The sequence below is a fragment of the Mustela lutreola genome, chromosome 5 (assembly GCF_030435805.1).
Source record: "Mustela lutreola isolate mMusLut2 chromosome 5, mMusLut2.pri, whole genome shotgun sequence".
NCBI classification, from domain to species: Eukaryota; Metazoa; Chordata; class Mammalia; order Carnivora; family Mustelidae; genus Mustela; species Mustela lutreola.
This window is the reverse complement of record NC_081294.1, coordinates 67,332,222-67,353,269: the sequence shown is the minus strand read 5'-3', so window position 1 is coordinate 67,353,269 and position 21,048 is coordinate 67,332,222. Positions and strand designations below refer to the sequence as shown.

General features: G+C 40.2%; 1 protein-coding gene across 1 annotated transcript in view; it reads left to right on the top strand.

The window, feature by feature from the left end:
- The window catches only part of FBN2 (fibrillin 2), a 260,908-nt gene that overhangs the window by 187,313 nt on the left and 52,547 nt on the right, over window positions 1-21,048 (top strand). Inside the window, exons 29-36 of the mRNA XM_059174478.1 lie at window positions 429-551; window positions 713-838; window positions 1,152-1,277; window positions 2,921-3,043; window positions 5,553-5,675; window positions 7,245-7,370; window positions 19,037-19,159; window positions 19,700-19,822. Coding sequence (XP_059030461.1) covers window positions 429-551; window positions 713-838; window positions 1,152-1,277; window positions 2,921-3,043; window positions 5,553-5,675; window positions 7,245-7,370; window positions 19,037-19,159; window positions 19,700-19,822 — 993 coding nt within the window. The remainder of the gene's footprint in view (window positions 1-428; window positions 552-712; window positions 839-1,151; window positions 1,278-2,920; window positions 3,044-5,552; window positions 5,676-7,244; window positions 7,371-19,036; window positions 19,160-19,699; window positions 19,823-21,048) is intronic.

Sequence of the window (21,048 nt, the reverse complement as noted above, 5' to 3'; positions counted from 1 at the left end):
ACTTGCATTTCTAAAAATGAGTCTAGGACAGCTCCTGGCACTGAACTTACTGTAATGAAGCCAGTGGAAGTCCTTTGTCTGAAACACAAATCTCAGAATGGGGCAGAGCTGTAGGATGCCACTGTCTTGTGGTTTTGCAGAGGAGTCTCTGGTTTTATCATGGAAAACATCCTTAACTTGTAATGACTGCATTTCTGAGTTCTGTAATCTTGGGCTCCTGGGGCTACATGTCTGATAGAATGCTATCTGAAAGGAAGTAAAAAGAGCTAAGAAAGATCAATGGTAGAAAGATAAACCAACGCATGAGTGGGGAGAGAAATCCAAAGCCATTTAAGCATTATCTGTTTAAAGAGAAGAAAATCTCGCTACTTTTTTTTTTTTGAAGGAAGTAGACCTGACAAGTAATAGGTCACATGTTGTTTTCACAGATATCGACGAGTGTATGATTATGAATGGAGGCTGCGACACGCGGTGCACGAACTCAGAAGGCAGCTATGAATGCAGCTGCAGCGAGGGCTATGCCCTGATGCCCGACGGGAGGTCGTGCGCGGGTACAGAATGGACTGGGGGGGGGTGAACCATGCACAGCTCTCTGCTGGTACCTCACAGAGCTCGCTCCAGATATCTAGAGTGGGCCTGGATGGGAAACGCAGTATTTGAGCTTACTCAAAGCCAGTCTCATTCTTACTTAATGCTAATCTTCTGTCATCAGATATTGACGAATGTGAAAATAATCCTGACATCTGTGATGGCGGCCAGTGTACCAACATTCCTGGGGAGTACCGCTGTCTGTGTTATGATGGCTTCATGGCTTCAATGGACATGAAAACGTGCATTGGTGGGTGCCATAAAGACAGGATAAATGTTACGCATCTATCTGCACACACACAAGTGCACATACATTTAAACATGAAAGAAAGAGGCTTTTTCAGTTACTTTAAAAATTTAAGCCACTGTATTACAGGGTGGGAAAGCTGAAACAGAAGAATTATTTGAACATAATTCTAGAAAATAATACTATGTCTTGCAGATAGATTATGTTTTAACTTTTACCTGTGTATTTCAATGTTATGCTCTTCAGTTTAAAAGAGAGCTTTCACATTCCTAGGATGAACAAATATTAACCAAACTATTGAAAATAAATTTTCTAGATGTGAATGAGTGTGACTTAAATTCAAACATCTGCATGTTTGGGGAATGTGAGAACACCAAGGGATCCTTCATCTGCCACTGTCAGCTGGGTTATTCCGTGAAGAAGGGGACCACGGGATGCACAGGTAGGTCCCACACTAGAGCCCCCTGTTCTCTGGCTTCTCCTATTTCAGAGGCCAGCCTTCAACATCACGGGGTCCTTTGCGCCTATGAGACTGTGACCCACACCAGGGGTGACCACGTGATGAGCACATGCCCCAGGGCATGTGTGTGGGGTTTGTCCCCTCTCTGGTGGCACAGTGCTTCAGCCACCCTGCCAAGGAGCAGGCTGCTGTCCGCCTGCAGAGTGGGGGCAGGGCCCTGGTGTCCAGTCCTATGTGTTTGCCGAGTAGTAGCTGCTCTTCGCACTGCTCTCTTTCTTAGGAGGCCCGCTGCCTACACAGAAGACACAAGGAGAGAGCACCACAGACCCGGAGCCATTCCTCTTGTGGCTTGTTTTTGCAGCTCTTCTGACTGGGCGGAATTAGTGTGGACTTCTGCTTAGATCCTTTGACTTCCTCTCCCCCATCTTTTCCCCTCTTTTTTCCTCTTCCCTATTTGCTTTTGCCCTCTCTTGCCTCGGCCCCAGTTGACCCCTTCTTTTCTCTCTCCACTTTCTTTCCTTGCTCACCCCATCTACTTTGTCTCTTGTTACCTTTCTCTGTTAAATAAGTTGTGAGCTTTTGCATAAAATATGCGGGGAAGTCCCAAGGTGAGAGCTTTGGACCAGGTCTTCCTCATTGTTCAATTTAAAGCCATCATTACCATTTTCTCAAGACAGGTTGTGGGTGGCTTGGACTGCAGCCTGGCGCTTAACCTGACACCTTCAGAGACAGGCGGGTGAGGAAGAAGGGGTGCTCTGCATGTTCACCGCTAGGAAGGTTGATGCAAAGCCAGTCACTCTGTGGGCGTGTGTGTGCACGCATGTGTGTACACACATGTGTGTGAACATAGGATTGCAGTATCTACGATGTGTAATCATTGAACTGGGTGGAGAAGATTATTCTTTCTATTCTGGGAACCTCTGGCGAACCAAAGCTACATAGTTCATATGTACATATATGAACTATACATATATACATATACATGCATATGCATATATAATGTGTATATATCTGTGTGTATGTATAGATGTGTGTTTATGTGGTGAAAGCTTCTCATTTTCCAGGTATAATTTCCAATGGGTATTTTTACACATTCTCAAATAAAAGCTGAATACACCCTAAAATGATAATTTTCAAAAACTTTATACCTATACTGTATCGATTCTAAAAATGACAAGAATTATTACTTACTTTAAGTCAGGTTTATTTAAATCTTTATGAAAAACATGTAATAAATATTAATAGGAAAGAATTGGAGGGTCTTACTTTGGAAATGCAATTTCTTTTGACATCTTATAATCACGCCTTCCACATGGAGTTTTTTCTGGGCCCAGGCAGAGAGGAGAATGGGGACAGACACATGTATCTCCCTTGGGGGAGTCTCTCTCTTCTACCGGAAAGTGACAGGCAGTTTCCTTTAGTACGGAAAGGCTTGTTTGACTTGGATCATAAACTTCCAAATCTTCTTGGTGCCTACAAAATTAAAAATGATGTTAGTGTTTTTTTTCCATACCAATTTAGGTATTTCCATGTTTACTTTAAAATTTTACCTGTGCAGAATTATACTTGGAAGTAGATAATGAGCTTTATATTTAATTTTCATCGCATTAACTGTGGCTTCTCAGATGTTGACGAGTGTGAAATTGGTGCCCACAACTGTGACATGCATGCCTCCTGTCTCAACGTCCCGGGAAGCTTCAAGTGCAGCTGCAGAGAAGGCTGGGTTGGAAATGGCATCAAATGCATTGGTGAGTTTGCATATATGAACAGCCTTTGCTAGGACACAAAATTCTTGGAGGCTTTTCTTTGCACAGTGGTTAACCCACGTACTTGAATAGGAACACGCTCTTGCCTTTCATTTATTTTCTTGAAAATTAAAGACAATCTTTAGTTGCAAGGTAATTCCTGCCTAAGAGTTTCCTTTAACCTTGGCATAAATTATCACATCACAGCAGTATGCCTTGGCATCTGCTTTTTAATGTGTTGTTGCTCAGTAAAAATTATTTGATGTGTAGCCAGAAATCCAAATAGATGTATGATGAAAAATGACTTATGTATTTTTCCAGTCTTTTCATACAGCAATCAGTGAGACTTAGAATCCAGTGAAACCCATGAAGGAAATGGAAAGGTTTTATCAGATAATCTCAGTCTGTACCTGGTCAGTACCAGCTTCTTAGTAGAAAATAGAATTCCTCTTCCAGAGAAAACAAAAGGTTTTGCTGGATTCCAGGAGGTCTGATTGGAACAGAGGAGATTAGAAGGGTGGGTGCCATTCTGCAGGCTTTCAAGTTGCTGAGCTGGGGTCTCCTCAGTCTTTTCTAGCTGGAAGGCGGGGGCCTGGTTCTTCCCCTCACTACCCCACATAGCACTACTTCCTATGCTCACTGTTTTGCATTCTTGACCAACAAAGCCGTGTTCCAACTGGTTAGAATTATCCAGGTCAACTTAAAGCAGAAAATAAAACAAGCTCAACTGACCTCCCTAGGATTACTCACTAAAAGCTTATAAGCCAGCAGAAGGCATTGAAGAAGAGAGCCTTAAAATCTGTTAACAGTAACATCAGTTAATTGAAATATACTCTCTTCAGGTGTTTTATACTTGCCTAGTGTGTAGGAGCTGACTGTGAATATAAATGATCATACTTCCCAAATAACTTTGCTAAGTAATGTTCTCTGATGGCATCATTCAGTTCACTAGCTACCCGCTTCTGGTCCAGCCATCACTGTTATCATTAATCTCGCAGGTTTTCTTTTTTTTTCTTTTGTTTTGTTTTTGTTTTTGTTTTTTTTTTGTTTTTTGTTTTGTTTTCAGCCATATCCCCATTCCTGTTTTCTGGCCCTATGGGCTACTGGTTTCCTCTTTTCTAGCCTTCCTTTTTTGTGTTCGTCCATCCATCACTCAGGCCAACTATTGCAAAATACAAAAAATTTGACTGTGTCCAGGTACTTTTACTCCAAAACATCATCCAAATTCATTCTCTTCTTTCCATCTCCATCCCGCTGCTCCAATCTCAACCATTCTCCCTCCTCCCATCTCTCTCTGACTCTTCCTCTCTCTGTTGGAGGCAAAAGGAACATCCTCATAGTCTTCTTATTGCCTTGTTGGTCCCATAATCCATTCTCCACATAGCAGCCAGAGAGATCTCTTAACCCATGAATTTTTATCTCTTTACAATTGTCATCTGAATCCTCAAATTGAGGATAAAATGTAGCTTCCTTCCTGTGGTTTACAAGATCCTGTAGTCTCCTCCCATAGCTCTCCAGCTTCAGCTTCCATCAGCTCCAGCTCCTACTTTCTTTTTTTTTTTTTTTTTTTTTTTAAAGATTTTATCTATCCATTTGACAGAGAGAGATCACAAGCAGGCAGAGAGGCAGGCAGAGAGAGAGAGAGGAGGAAACAGGCTCCCCGCTGAGCAGAGAGCCCGATGCGGGACTCGATCCCAGGACCCTGAGATCATGACCTGAGCCGAAGGCAGCGGCTCAACCCACTGAGCCACCCAGGCGCCCCCTACTTTCTATTTTATCACTCTGGCTCCCTTGGTGTCTTTTATCACATTGAGATCTTTTCTGCCTTAGCATCTCTAAATAAGCTATTCCCTCAGGAAGGAATACCATTCCCTGCTTCCGGACAACAGACTAATTCATTGTTCCAGTGTGAAGTTCACTGAGAACTCCCTCCCCAGTGGGACCTTCCTTGCTCCTACAGACCAAACGAGAGGCCCATTTTACTCCCTTTTTTCCATGGGACATACAACATGTTTGACATAATCAGTATTTCTGTGTTTAGCATGTTTCATTTTTACTAGACTAGACTCTGTGAGATCAAGAATTGGATCTTAGTTTCCTTATCTGTTCAAGGAACTTGAAAATTCTTTGCTAATTGTCCTGCTTTGAAATTTGGTTCCTGAATTTAGAATTCGACACTTTTTTCTGGATAAAGGAACCAGTGATCACATCTGTGCCCAGTAGGATTCAAAAGGAAATCTAGCACCAGTTTACCTTTTAACCATTAAAATTCTAGCTTATTAGATATCTCACAAATATTTTTGTTAATCATTTTAGCCCCTGTTTATAGAACTAACATTTTGGATTGTGGGCCTGAGATCCTAGAGAATTAGAATTGTGACCTTCATGTAAACTAAAACAAATCCTATTTGTCCACCATACACTTAAATTAAGACAAATGAAAATCTGTCTGTGTGTTTAAATGTCCCATTTTTGTTTTTGAACTTGATCACTCTCTTCTCTTGGCATGCAGACCTGGACGAATGTTCGAATGGAACCCACCAGTGTAGCATCAATGCTCAGTGTGTAAATACCCCAGGCTCCTACCGATGTGCCTGCTCTGAAGGGTTCACTGGAGATGGCTTTACCTGCTCAGGTGGGTGAGAGTCCTCAGGTGTGCTCTGGCATGGTTTTCATGGAACACTCCCTAAGCTTGCCTTCTTTGAAGAAAACTGTAGTTAAAGGGGGGGTGGGGAATTCCATTCCGATTTTTATCACTAAAGGAATGACATAAGGGAATACTATTCAGTGTCTTAAGATACAATATACATTCCACCCAGTCACTGCTAGTTCATGTGTTCCTCAGAATCTCAGGTCATCAGACTGTGTTGAAAAGATGAAATGAAATCACACAAGTGAAGGGGTTAGGAAAACACATCCTAAGAGTTCAGTAAATATTAGCTGCTACTGAGCTGCTCTTTGTTTTGCATTCCTTGAGAATAAGACATTTCTTCTTACACTCCTGTGAATGACTGCATCATCTTGCTGGACATAAAGTATGCTACTTTTAAGATTGTGGAGATTGGTATTCCTCAGTTGAATTTCAGCACACACTTTAAACCCCCAGTTAAAAGACAGACTCTAATTGTGTTCTAATTATTGACTTCAAAAACACCAACTCATAATTTTCAGGATGCTTCTTTAAGAAAACATGCTTATTTAATATTTAAAGCCTCATTACTTTTCAGCCTTGACTTATTGCCGCTTTGGTTGCATTTCTCAGCAACTGGTTGTGAAGGACAGGGAGAAGCCTTGGCAGGAGTGCAGCTACACTTAGATGGTGGCCCAGCCACAGGGGCTGCATTCTGCCTCCTCTTCGTCTTTTTTTTTTTTTTTTAATATTTTATTTATTTGACAAACAGAGATCATAAGTAGGCAGAGAAGCAGGCATGGGGCCAGGGGGTGGGGGAGACCTCTGCTCCCTGCTAAGCAGAGAGCCTGATGTGGGGCTTGATACCAGAACCCTGAGATCAGGACCTGAGCCGAAGGCAGAGGCTTAACCCACTGAGTCACCCAGGTGCGCCCTGTTCCTCCTCTTCTGACCCGCACAGGGTTGGTGCACTAATAAACAAAACCATGCACAACAGGCAGCTAGCACTCTACCTGGCAGATGTTAGGCTCTCCATCCACATTGCTTTCTGCATTACCCCTTTTTCCATTGGATAGGATTAAACAAATTGCCTGGTCTATGATTCCTGCTCATTTGCGTAATTAAGAGAAAAGTATATTAATACAATCGTAGTAATGTGAAAAAGGCTCTTATATAGTAGTTAAACATACTTGAACTAGTAACAAAACAAGTTGTTAGTTCACTTGAAAGCATTATAATCTTAGACACCCTTTTAAGAGTGATTTCAGTGTTCTCAGTCATCTGTCAATGATGTTGGTGTAATACTGATGCATCGAGGTAGCATGAAAAAGAACTAAGTTCCAAGAGACACCTGCCTTCTTCCTGTTAATCGGGTGATAATTGAATTTCAGGGTTTAGGTTAAACAGCTCTGTTAGCAAGTTGTACACTTTTGTTTAGGGGAATGTGACTGAGTGTTGTGCTATATGTTCATGAGCATCCGCTCCGGCCAGTAATGTTGACTTGTTTTTAGAGCAAGAAGAAGCCAGGTCCCAACAAGGGGAACTTAATAGAGATGTCATTCACTTCTCCCACAGATGTCGATGAGTGCGCAGAAAACATCAACCTCTGCGAAAACGGGCAGTGCCTCAACGTCCCGGGTGCCTATCGCTGCGAATGTGAGATGGGCTTCACTCCAGCCTCTGACAGCAGGTCCTGCCAAGGTGGGTCCCTCTGACTCCAGCTCATTTCCAAGCTGGATCGGCTACAGCATATGAAACCACAAAAAGGGCTGGAACGGGTTCCACCTGGAAGCAGAATACACAGCACATGCTGCACATATAAAAGTCATTCGTTTAAGCATGGATTATTCTGCCGAATGAATAATGATGAAGGCGGCTTTCATCTCTTATGAAGTTTTCCTGGCCAAGAGCCAGCAGTTGGAAGTTAGGCTCATTCCTTTTTTTGTTTTTTTTCTTTTTAACCATTTCTTTTTTCTTTTTCTTTTTTTTATTACTAAATGAACAACATGTGGAAAAACTATTCAGCTTTTTAAAACTAGGAGATACTATCTCCCCTAGTCACTGCTACGTAATGTGTTTATGAAAACCTCCGTAGCTTGTGTTGGGCATTTATCTTCATGTTTTAGTGTGCTGTCTGTCTGTCTGCAACTGGAAGTCCTCCTCGGAGACTCATCAAGGCCTGCACCTTTTGCCTAAGAGCAGTGTGTCCTTCCTTAAGTGGTGACATCATCCCTCTTTCCTAGAAGTGGGACTTGTGACTACTGTGATAGCTCTCCAAGAAAAAGAATGTGGATTTTCTCTTAGAGACTCAATTCGCTTTGCATATAGTATGGGCCATCACTGTGTTCATGTGGAGTACATGAAATACACATGAGGAAAGGAAAAAGATTAAAAACAATTAATGAACCAGAAGGCTTTAACAAAACTAATGATTCATAGAAAACCTTTTAAAAAAGTAACTCAGGCTAAGTGCTGGGCAAAGATTATAAAATGAAACCAAGATTACTGGCTCTCCCTATGCTGGTGTCTAATCAAATGAACAGAAATAGCAAGTACCAGCATACATGCACATGCACAGCTCACCAGTGTTGACCAGACAAAAACAAAGCCTACAGTCTAGAATGGCTCAGAGTAGAGCCTATATCCATCTCTCTGCCTGAAGTGGTATTGAAGAAAGGAGGTGTGCCTAAAAGGTCGTGGAAGTTTCAATACATATCCACCAATTTTTAGAAACTCAGACCAAGAGAATGAGTAGTAAACCCTGGGGAAGATGATACTAGAAACTGAAATTATTCATGCTTCGAACTGACCTGTTAGACTGAGCTGAATCTAATGCATTTCATATAAGGCCATTGTAAAGTGAACTTCATTTTTTTCCCCTAGTCCTGGTTTCTTGTAAGCACCATAGCTAATTAATAGAAAATGTGAGTCAGTGTGGTTTTGGGATTACATGATTTATTACTCATTTCAACTTGACATGAGTTGGTGGGAAAAGGAACAAGTCAGCAGTAGCCAGATACTTTAGCCAATGTAAAATTTCAAAAAAATTAATTCTTCGTGCCTAATAATTTCCCCCTTCATAATCCTATTTTTTAATCTGTGGGCTTGGCCCTTCCAGAACTTTGCCCCAGGCCTTTGGTGAGGTGAGGTAGTGTGTGTTCATTGTACTTGGTTCATATATTGGTTTTTCACAGTGTATCATTGCCAGGGAGGGAAACACCTCTTGCCAGGACAAGAGAAAGGCCCACAAGTTGTTCATCCTCAGTGATACCCTGCTCCGCTTAGCTAAATGCCAAATTTTGAGATCCCAAAATGTAATTCCTTGGTTCTGCCTCTTTCTACTTGATGTTGTCTTATCCCTCCCTACAAGATTGGCCTTATCTAGACAGTTTTTCCTATATTCACTAATTGGTTACTTGAGGCCTTCCCATTTGATTATAAGTATGTGCCCCTCTGAATTGACTTTCTGACCAACATTTTCCACTCAGCTTTTGCTTCTCACCACAAATTCTCAGAATTTCTTTATTTTTTAAAGATTTTATTTATTTATTTGACAGAGAGATCACAAGTAGGCAGAGAGGCAGGTGGGGTGGGGGAGGAAACAGGCTCCCCGCTGAGCAAAGAGCCCAACGCGGGGATCAATCCCAGGACCCCAGGACCATGACCCAAGCCAAAGGCAGAGGCTTTAACCCACTGAGCCACCCAGGTGCCCCAGATTCTCAGAATTTCTTTAGAGCCCAAAAAGTTGCTGCAGTTGGCCATTTCCCAATATTTTCTACCAAAATGGGAGAATACAAAACCCAGAGGAAGCTCCTCAGGGACAGGCTAGGACTCCATCAATGGAGTAACGTAGATATAGACCATTTGGTGTCATGTACGAAGAGAGAAGAGAGGCCAGGTTCATCAGCAGAAAAGCACACAGCACCCAGGGCAGCTCTTCTAATTTTTGTCCCCACCCCTTCCTCACCTGAGGCTAACCCAAGAGCAGCTTTAATGAAATCCATACCCCAGCCTGTCTTCCAAATAATGCCCAGATAAAGAGGGAGTGGAAATGTCTAGACACTCTATCTAAACTACCAGAGTATATAAGAACTCATAAAAGGGCTGACCAAGTAGCATGTCCACAAGTTGAAAGTAAGCAGTGGCAAGCCTGCAGGTGTTTTGTGGAACAGCAGTGAAAGCACACACCAAAAGGAAAGAACCAACCCAGAGAAGGAAACCATCTAAGGAGTAGAAGCAAATTTTCCACAGGTACTTTGTGCCATAGATGACCTTAATGTGAGCCTAAATATGAGTGAACAAGATCAAAGAGATTATAAAAACAAGAAAAGACAAAAGGCAGAAGTGGAAATTGCAGAGCTTTGGGAAACAGCAAAATCAGAGACCTACTCAATAGACAAGATAGATAGCAGAGAACAGAAAAGATAGCAGAAAAACATAATGACCAGCATAGAGAATGGACAAAAAGAGGTGGACAAAAAGGTCGGAACAAGATAGGGGGAAGAGCTTAACACTATGAGAGAAAAGACAAAGACCACAAATGGAGGTATAATCAGTGTCTCTGAAGTGGAGAGCCCAAAATAAATGAACAGAGAAAAGTACTGAACATCCAGACATTTCCCTGAAGTGGAAGAAAGTGCTGAATGTTAGAGAAAAAGGTAAATCCAAGACCAGAGATTTAGCCCTCTTACTTTTGTTCACTTAAGCCATAAAGAAGAATTCGTAAGGCTCTAGATGGAGAAGGAACATCCCGAACAAAACTCAAACATTCAATACCAGAAGACACGAGAACGAGGCCCACAAAATCCTGAGGACACAGGAGAGGATTTTCTACCTCCACAGTTAGTCAGTTATAAAAACAAAAGGCAGAAATATTGTCATACGTGAAATAATGCACAGAGAAAACACCTGTGCCCTCCTTTCTTGGGTAACAAAAAAACTTAGAAGTGCAGCACAACGATTTGAGAGAGAAATCTAAGAGTTTCAATAAAAGATTAACTGATTGTCAAATGCTTTTTCAGCATCTATTGAGAGTATCATATGGTTCTTGTTCTTTCTTTTATTGATGTGTTGTATCACATTGACTGATTTGCGGATGTTGAACCAACCTTGCAGCCCTGGAATAAATCCCACTTGGTCGTGGTGAATAATCCTTTTAATGTACTGTTGAATCCTATTGGCTAGTATTTTGTTGAGTATTTTCGCATCTGTGTTCATCAAGGATATCGGTCTATAGCTCTTTTTTGGTTGGATCCTTGTCTGGTTTTGGGATCAAGGTGATGCTGGCCTCATAAAATGAGTTTGGAAGTTTTCCTTCCATTTCTATTTTTTGGAACAGTTTCAGGAGAATAGGAATTAGTTCTTCTTTAAATGTTTGGTAGAATTCCCCCGGGAAGCCGTCTGGCCCTGGGCTTTTGTTTGTTTGGAGATTTTTAATGACTGTTTCAATCTCCTTACTGGTTATGGGTCTGTTCAGGCTTTCTATTTCTTCCTGGCTCAGTTGTGGTAGTTTATATGTTTCTAGGAATGCATCCATTTCTTCCAGATTGTCAAATTTATTGCCGTAGAGTTGCTCATAGTATGTTCTTATAATAGTTTGTATTTCTTTGGTGTTAGTTGTGATCTCTCCTCTTTCATTCATGATTTTATTTATTTGGGTCCTTTCTCTTTTCTTTTTGATAAGTCGGGCCAGGGGTTTATCAATTTTATTAATTCTTTCAAAGAACCAGCTCCTAGTTTCGTTGATTTGTTCTATTGTTTTTTTTGTTTCTATTTCATTGATTTCTGCTCTGATCTTTATGATTTCTCTTCTCCTGCTGGGCTTAGGGTTTCTTTCTTGTTCTTTCTCCAGCTCCTTTAGGTGTAGGGTTAGGTTGTGTACCTGAGACCTTTCTTGTTTCTTGAGAAAGGCTTGTACCGCTATATATTTTCCTCTCAGGACTGCCTTTGTTGTGTCCCACAGATTTTGAACCGTTGTATTTTCATTATCATTTGTTTCCATGATTTTTTTCAATTCTTCTTTAATTTCCCGGTTGACCCATTCATTCTTTAGAAGGATACTGTTTAGTCTCCATGTATTTGGGTTCTTTCCAAACTTCCTTTTGTGGTTGAGTTCTAGCTTTAGAGCATTGTGGTCTGAAAATATGCAGGGAATGATCCCAATCTTTTGATACCGGTTGAGTCCTGATTTAGGACCGAGGATGTGATCTATTCTGGAGAATGTTCCATGTGCACTAGAAAAGAATGTGTATTCTGTTGCTTTGGGATGAAATGTTCTGAATATATCTGTGATGTCCATCTGGTCCAGTGTGTCATTTAAGGCCTTTATTTCCTTGCTGATCTTTTGCTTGGATGACCTGTCCATTTCAGTGAGGGGAGTGTTAAAGTCCCCTACTATTATTGTATTATTGTTGATGTGTTTCTTTGATTTTGTTATTAATTGGTTTATATAGTTGGCTGCTCCCACATTGGGGGCATAGATATTTAAAATTGCTAAATCTTCTTGTTGGACAGACCCTTTGAGTATGATATAGTGTCCTTCCTCATCTCTCATTATAGTCTTTGGCTTAAAATCTAATTGATCTGATATAAGGATTGCCACTCCTGCTTTCTTCTGATGTCCATTAGCATGGTAAATTCTTTTCCACCCCCTCACTTTAAATCTGGAGGTGTCTTCGGGCTTAAAATGTGTTTCTTGGAGGCAACATATAGATGGGTTTTGTTTTTTTATCCATTCTGATACCCTGTGTCTTTTGACAGGGGCATTTAGCCCATTCACATTCAGGGTAACTATTGAGAGATATGAATTTAGTGCCATTGTATTATTGCCTGTAAGGTGACTGTTACTGTATATGGTCTCTGTTCCTTTCTGATCTACCACTTGTAGGCTCTCTCTTTGCTTAGGGGACCCCTTTCAATATTTCCTGTAGAGCTGGTTTGGTATTTGCAAATTCTTTCAGTTGTTGTTTGTCCTGGAAGCTTTTAATCTCTCCTTCTATTTTCAATGATAGCCTAGCTGGATATAGTATTCTTGGCTGCATGTTTTTCTCGTTTAGTGCTCTGAAAATATCATGCCAGCTCTTTCTGGCCTGCCAGGTCTCTGTGGATAAGTCAGCTGCCAATCTAATATTTTTACCATTGTATGTTACAGACTTCTTTTCCCGGGCTGCTTTCAGGATTTTCTCTTTGTCACTGAGACTTGTAAATTTTACTATTAGGTGACGGGGTGTGGGCCTATTCTTATTGATTTTGAGGGGCGTTCTCTGAACCTCCTGAGTTTTGATGCTCGTTCCCTTTGCCATATTGGGGAAATTCTCCCCAATAATTCTCTCCAGTATACCTTCTGCTCCCCTCTCTCTTTCTTCTTCTTCTGGAATCCCAATTATTCTAATGTTGTTTCATCTTATGGTGTCACTTATCTCTCGAATTCTCCCCTCGTGGTCCAGTAGCTGTTTGTCCCTCTTTTGCTCAGCTTCTTTATTCTCTGTCATTTGGTCTTCTATATCACTAATTCTTTCTTCTGCCTCATTTATACTAGCAGTGAGAGCCTCCATTTTTGATTGCACCTCATTAATAGCTTTTTTGATTTCACCTTGGTTAGATTTTAGTTCTTTTATTTCTCCAGAAAGGCCTTTTATATCTCTCGAGAGGGTTTCTCTAATATCTTCCATGCCTTTTTCGAGCCCGGCTAGAACCTTGAGAATTGTCATTCTGAACTCTAGATCTGACATATTACCGATGTCTGTATTGATTAGGTCCCTAGCCTTCGGTACTGCCTCTTGTTCTTTTTTTTGTGTTGAATTTTTACGTCTTGTCATTTTGTCCAGATAAGAGTAAATGAAGGGGCAAGTAAAATACTAAAAGGGTGGCAACAACCCCAGGAAAATATGCTTTAACCAAATTAGAAGAGATCCAAAATCGTGAGTGGGGAGAAAGGGGATAAAAAGAGGTTCAAAAAGGAAGAAAGAAAAAAAAAAAAAAAAGAAAGAAAAAAAGAAAAGAAAAGAATTTTTAAAAAAAGAATACACCTAAGAAAAATGTAAAAAAGAAAAAATATATATATTAGATAAACTAGTATAAAATCGTTAAAAAGAAAAAGGTAACAGTTAAAAAAAATTTTACCCGAAGGCGAGAAAAAAAACAAAAAATGAAAAAGAAAAAATTAAATTAACTGCAAGACTAAAAAAAATCACAGGAAAAAAGCCATGAGTTCCGTGCTTGGCTTTCTCCTCCTCTGGAATTCTGCTGCTCTCCTTGGTATTGAAACCGCACTCCTTGGTAGGTGAACTTGGTCTTGGCTGGATTTCTTGTTGATCTTCTGGGGGAGGGGCTTGTTGTAGTGATTCTCAAGTGTTTTTGCCCCAGGCGGAATTACACCGCCCTTACCCGGGGCCCGGGGTGAGTAATCCGCTCGGGTTTGCTTTCAGGAGCTTTTGTTCCCTGAGCGCTTTCCGTAGAGTTCCAGAGGACGGGAATACAAATGGCGGCCTCCTGGTCTCCAGCCCGGAGGAGCCGAGAGCCCAGGGCCGCACTCCTCAGTGCGCACTCAGAGAACCGCGCCCAGTTACTCCCGTCTGCCTGACCTCCGGCCGCGCTCCGAGCTCACCGAGCCTGCGACCGGTTCAAGGTAACACGGAGCTGTGAGCTTACTGTCGGCTCTGTCTCTGTAGCCGGCTTTCCCGTTCCAATACCCGCAAGCTCTGCGACACTCAGACACCCCCGATCCTTCTGTGACCCTGCGGGACCTGAGGCCACGCTGACCCCGCGTGTGCTTCGCCCCGGTTTAGCCTCTGGAGCGATGTCCCTCAGCGGAACAGACTTTTAAAAGTACTGATTTTGTGCACGGTTGCTCCGCCGCTTGCCGGAAGCCGGCCCCTCCCCCCGGGGTCTATCTTCCCGTCGCTTTGGATTCACTTCTCCGCCGGTCCTACCTTTCAGAAAGTGGTTGTTTTTCTGTTTCCAGAATTGCTGTTCTTCTTCTCTTCTATCTGCCGATGGATTTTCAGGTGTTTGCAATCTTTAGATAAGCTATCTAGCTGATCTCCGGCTAGCTGAAGCAGTCTCAGCTTGCTACTTCTCCGCCATCTTGACTCGGGTCCCTCAACATCCCTTCCTGATCAAAACTCTTCAAAGGGTAGGGATAGAGGGCACATACCTCAATATCATCAAAGCCATCTATGAAAAACCCACCGCAAATATCATTCTCAATGGAGAAAAACTGAAAGCTTTTCCGCTAAGGTCAGGAACACGGCAGGGATGTCCATTATCACCACTGCTATTCAACATCGTACTAGAGGTCCTAGCCTCAGCAATCAGACAACAAAAGGAAATTAAAGGCATCCAAATCGGCAAAGAAGAAGTCAAATTATCACTCTTCGCAGATGATATGATACTATATGTGGAAAACCCAAAAGACTCCACTCCAAAACTGCTAGAACTTATACAGGAATTCAGTAAAGTGTCAGGATATAAAATCAGTGCACAGAAATCAGTTGCATTTCTCTACACCAACAGCAAGACAGAAGAAAGAGATATTAAGGAGTCAATCCCATTTACAATTGCATCCAAAACCATAAGATACCTAGGAATAAACCTAACCAAAGAGGCAAAGAATCTATACTCAGAAAACTATAAAGTACTCATGAAAGAAATTGAGGAAGACACAAAGAAATGGAAAAATGTTCCATGCTCCTGGATTGGAAGAATAAATATTGTGAAAATGTCTATGCTACCTAAAGCAATCTACACATTTAATGCAATTCCTATCAAAGTACCATCCATCTTTTTCAAAGAAATGGAACAAATAATGCTAAAATTTATATGGAACCAGAAAAGACCTCGAATAGCCAAAGGGATATTGAAAAAGAAAGCCAACGTTGGTGGCATCACAATTCCGGACTTCAGGCTCTATTACAAAGCTGTCATCATCAAGACAGCATGGTACTGGCACAAAAACAGACACATAGATCAATGGAACAGAATAGAGAGCCCAGAAATAGACCCTCAAATCTATGGTCAACTAATCTTCGACAAAGCAGGAAAGAATGTCCAATGGAAAAAAGACAGCCTTTTCAATAAATGGTGCTGGGAAAATTGGACAGCCACATGCAGAAAAATGAAATTGGACCATTCCCTTACACCACACACAAAAATAGACTCAAAATGGATGAAGGACCTCAATGTACGAAAGGAATCCATCAAAATCCTTGAGGAGAACACGGGCAGCAACCTCTTCGAGCTCTGCCGCAGCAACATCTTCCTAGGAACAACGCAAAAGGCAAGGGAAGCAAGGGAAAAAATGAACTACTGGGATTTCATCAAGATCAAAAGCTTTTGCACAGCAAAGGAAACAGTTAACAAAATCAAAAGACAACTGACAGAATGGGAGAAGATATTTGCAAACGACATATCAGATAAAGGACTAGTGTCCAGAATCTATAAAGAACTTAGCAAACTCAACACCCAAAGAACAAATAATCCAATCAAGAAATGGGCAGAGGACATGAACAGACATTTCTGCAAAGAAGACATCCAGATGGCGAACAGACACATGAAAAAGTGCTCCATATCACTCGGCATCAGGGAAATACAAATCAAAACCACAATGAGATATCACCTCACACCAGTCAGAATGGCTAAAATCAACAAGTCAGGAAATGACAGATGCTGGCGAGGATGCAGAGAAAGGGGAACCCTCCTACACTGTTGGTGGGAATGCAAGCTGGTGCAGCCACTCTGGAAAACAGCATGGAGGTTCCTCAAAATGTTGAAAATAGAACTGCCCTATGACCCAGCAATTGCACTATTGGGTATTTACCCTAAAGATACAAATGTAGTGATCCAAAGGGGCACATGCACCCGAATGTTTATAGCAGCAATGTCCACAATAGCCAAACTATGGAAAGAACCTAGATGTCCATCAACAGATGAATGGATCAAGAAGATGTGGTATATATACACAATGGAATACTATGCAGCCATCAAAAGAAATGAAATCTTGCCATTTGCGACAACATGGATGGAACTAGAGCGTATCATGCTTAGCGAAATAAGTCAAGCAGAGAAAGACAACTATCATATGATCTCCCTGATATGAGGAAGTGGTGATACAACATGGAGGCTTAAGTGGGTAGAAGAAGAATAAATGAAACAAGATGGGATTGGGAGGGAGACAAACCATAAGTGACTCTTAATCTCACAAAACAAACTGAGGGTTGCCGCGGGGAGGGGGTTTGGGAGAAGGGGGTGGGATTATGGACATTGGGGAGGGTATGTGATTTGGTGAGTGCTGTGAAGTGTGTAAACCTGGTGATTCACAGACCTGTACCCCTGGGGATAAAAATATATGTTTATAAAAAATAAAAAATTTAAAAAAAAAAAAAAAAGACTAACTGATTCCTAACACTAGATGCTTCAGAAATAACATTTAAAAGTGAAGATTACAGAACTAACAAAAAGAAGTTGGAAGCATATGTGAATGCTAATTTTTTAAAAAAGATTTTATGTATTTGACAGAGACAGAGAGAGGGACCACAAGCAGGGAGAGAGGGCATGGGGAGAAGAAGACTCCCCGCTCGATGTGGGGATCCACCCCAGACCCCAGGATCATGACCTGACCCGAAGGCAGAGGCCTAACAACTGAGACACTCAGGCACCCCTAAATGCTAATTTTCTTATCATTCATGGCACAGAAGCCATTAATACCGTCTCAAAATTATATTTGAATTTTAATATAAGGGGGAAAGAGCATCATCTTTTAGTGTTTTTTATCAGCTCTTAACGTTAAAAAATATCTCAGAAACTATGGAAATAAATACAAATTGATCTTCTGCATAGAAATTGTTTCAGCTTCACTCTGTGACTGTGGCTAGAGCAGTATTTGGAATGATGTTCATCAATGACAGTTCCTTCTGGGTAGATGGATTTCTGAGCGATCTTCTGCTTTTTCCACCTTATTAGTGTATTATTTTCTTGGTTTTCAATTTGCTATCAACACTTTTCTGTATTGTTTGAATTTCTGAGTATGCATCAATTTAAATAAAACAAGACAGCATTTGGAAATACCTTTACTTGTGTAAGTGTAAGTATACCCAAGTATTAAATTATTTAAATGGAAGTTATTTCTAATAAAGTTCGTTTAGAAGTAAAATGCATATGAAGAGGGCTGATAGTACAGTTCCATTTTCACTTCTAGATTAGCAGTATTTAATCATAGACTAGTTTAATGAGTCTGATTCATTTGTATAAAGAGAGTAACTGTCTTTATAGCCTCACCACAAAAAAAGACACATTAATACATCAGTTGATTTTTTTTTTTTTGCCCCCAACAATTTATTTCTCTTCACATTAGCAGTACAAGCTCACTAATGATAAGCTGCATGGCAGAAAAATGAAATTCCATCAGTTGATCTTTTAAACAAAGTTTGGACCACATTTGAAATCTAATATAGTTGGAACTCATTATTCCTTAACTATGATGAATGACCAGCAGAACTTTTCAAAGTTCATTCCTGACTGTCTCTAGACAGCATGTTAGCGTGACTGGTCTCATCTGGCCTAAAATGAGATGCCTGCCCTGCCTTCTCAGAGTTTGAGAGCATTTGTGTACAGAAATGTCCATCTTCTTCCTGCAAGTAGAAAAATAGGTTATGACTACAGCTGGACACATACCTATATGCCTTCATTTTCATATGCATGAGGAAGGTAACTTCTCCCTTACTGATTGAATTAAATCTTCATGGAAGAGTTTCATAAGTGGAATTTATGTCTTCAATTCAGTAGAGACATTTTAATGAAATCTGTGAGAACATAGAGCAATGGTTGATCTTATTATATGATATTAGAAAAAAAATACTTCCCTATTTAAAACTAAGTTTATGGTAACAGATTAGACTGCAGAATAAAAAAATTTTTTTTAAAGTTAAATAATATTAATGGTATCTTTAATATTTAAAATATGTTCTATACTTTGTATGTTGTGGATGTTTAGAAGACATCTTTGTACTAAGTTATTAGAATCTTGGAATTTATTTTCATTTTTAGTTTTTCACAGTCTCATTCCATTGACATGTTCATATTTAGTTTTGTTTGTTTTTTTATTTTTATGCCTTAGGCAAATTCTTTCTTTTTTAAAGTATAGTATAACCTAAGACAATTAAAATGCTCAGTAAAATAAAATACTTCTTTTAGACCTTTGTTCCATAGATGAACATTAGTTGTTGCCATTTCTGCTGTCTACCTAGTCAAAGAAAAAGAAAATATTTTACTACATAAAAACATCTGGGGAGATAGAAAAATTTATTAATGTGATAAAAATTAAATCAAAATATATTTGTACATAAGAGATTATTATTTCTTTTAATCCTCAGATATTGATGAATGCTCCTTCCAAAATATTTGTGTGTTTGGAACATGTAATAATTTGCCTGGAATGTTTCATTGTATCTGTGATGATGGTTATGAATTGGACAGAACCGGAGGGAACTGCACAGGTATGGCCAGTAAAGGGCTTGATTGTGTTCTTACTAGTTGAGGTGAATATTTTGTGCTAAGTATAAAAATTCCTCAAATTTCTGCTCAACCCTCTGCTTAGCCTGCTTTATACTTCACATTATGTATTTTTTTGGAAAAAAAATTGTATTCTGACACACTTTTAACTATGGGATTGATACATTTTATGTAATACATCTAACATGAAACTAGGAAACTGTTTCTTTTTATAAATGTGTGCATGTGTATGTACATAAATACATGTATCATTTAAGCAGATGATGACATTTTTTTCTTCTTCAGCATCCCAACATCTAATTATTATTTATTAAAGAAGTTAAAGGATACTGTCCTGAATACCATGTGGTTGATCTGTAGAACCTGTTGTAGATCTGTCCAAGGATTTAATCTCTGTTTCACTGTGCTGAGGCCTGCCCAGAGATCTTTAATAACTTACAAAGATTCTACCAAATTTGTGGAGATAGCAGTGTGCAGAGAAAAAGTAAAGATGTTGATGTGGACATTTCAAATGCTTTTCCTAGATATTGATGAGTGTGCAGATCCCATAAACTGTGTGAATGGCCTATGTGTCAACACTCCTGGTCGCTATGAGTGTAACTGCCCCCCGGATTTCCAGCTGAACCCCACTGGTGTGGGATGTGTTGGTAAGTGAAATAAAACTATATAGAGTTAAATATTCATACTTTCATGGTAATGCACTCTGATGAGTATTTGCTGTAATTAATTTGAAAACAAAATAGTCTTTTCCCCTCACAGACTCCAGATTACCAATATGTGTGGTTACTTGTGTCTTGTTTATCTTCCAAGACAAAGAGAGGAGTCGGAAAAGGAGTGACAGTCTAGATAGCAAAGTGGCTCTCAACCCAAGCTTCACAGTAAAATCCCATTTGGAAATGCCAAAATCTACTGATGCCTACTTCACATCCAGAAATTGAGTCATTGGTGTCTCAGTATTACTTTAAAACTTTGTTGGAGCAAAGGCTATGAACAGGCAGCTGATAAAAGAGAGTACTGCAAAGCAAACAAAAACAATGAGTAAATGCCCAAAGTCTTTAGTAATAAGAATAAATCAAAACACCTGTATAACTTTCACTTTATGCCTAACACACTGACAAAACTTTGGCAACCTGGTTGGTGTAAAGTATTGGTAGGAACATGGATCTCAAGGAGCGCTCTCTTCTCCTGGTAGAAGTAAAGATCAGGGTAGCTTTGCAGAGAAGATTCTTGGAGAACAGTACCCAGATTAACTGTCAGCATATCATCAGTTTAGGTTTTGAGTTTCTTTGTAGAGCAGTTCTGTCTTTCTTGGTGTGGTTTGATATTTAATGGCCTTATTTTTTCTCAGAGGTCTTCCAAAGAATGGAGGCTCATTCTATCTTAAAAGTACCATAATGGCTCGTTAGACCCTCCTCTGAGTCTAAGATGCAATATGAGATGTTGGTGATCTTGTTTTCCCTTTGTCCTAAAATTTTTTGCCATTTTATTATTTTAGGTTTTATTTCATTATTACTCACCAGTTAGGCCCAATGATGCTAAAAACAAAGATGAAAATAATAAAGTGGAAAATCGTGCCATCACCTAGAAGGATTGATATAATAGTGAAAAAAAATGCCACCATTTCATAATCTTCAGTTTTCTTACTGTGTTGCTCCGGGGGTGGCATCATCTTCCAAGAAGGTATAAAAGAACATTGGGGTCATTATATTTGGAATCTTCTTTAGGCACCTATTGAACACAATTGAGAGTTCAGAAGTTTTCACTTTCTGGCCATGGGCAAAGAAAAGAAAATAGGGCGTGAAAAACATTTCCCAGTTGTCAGGTAGATCGGGAGATGGATCGGGAGATGAATGCAGCATAGACTCCAGTCTAG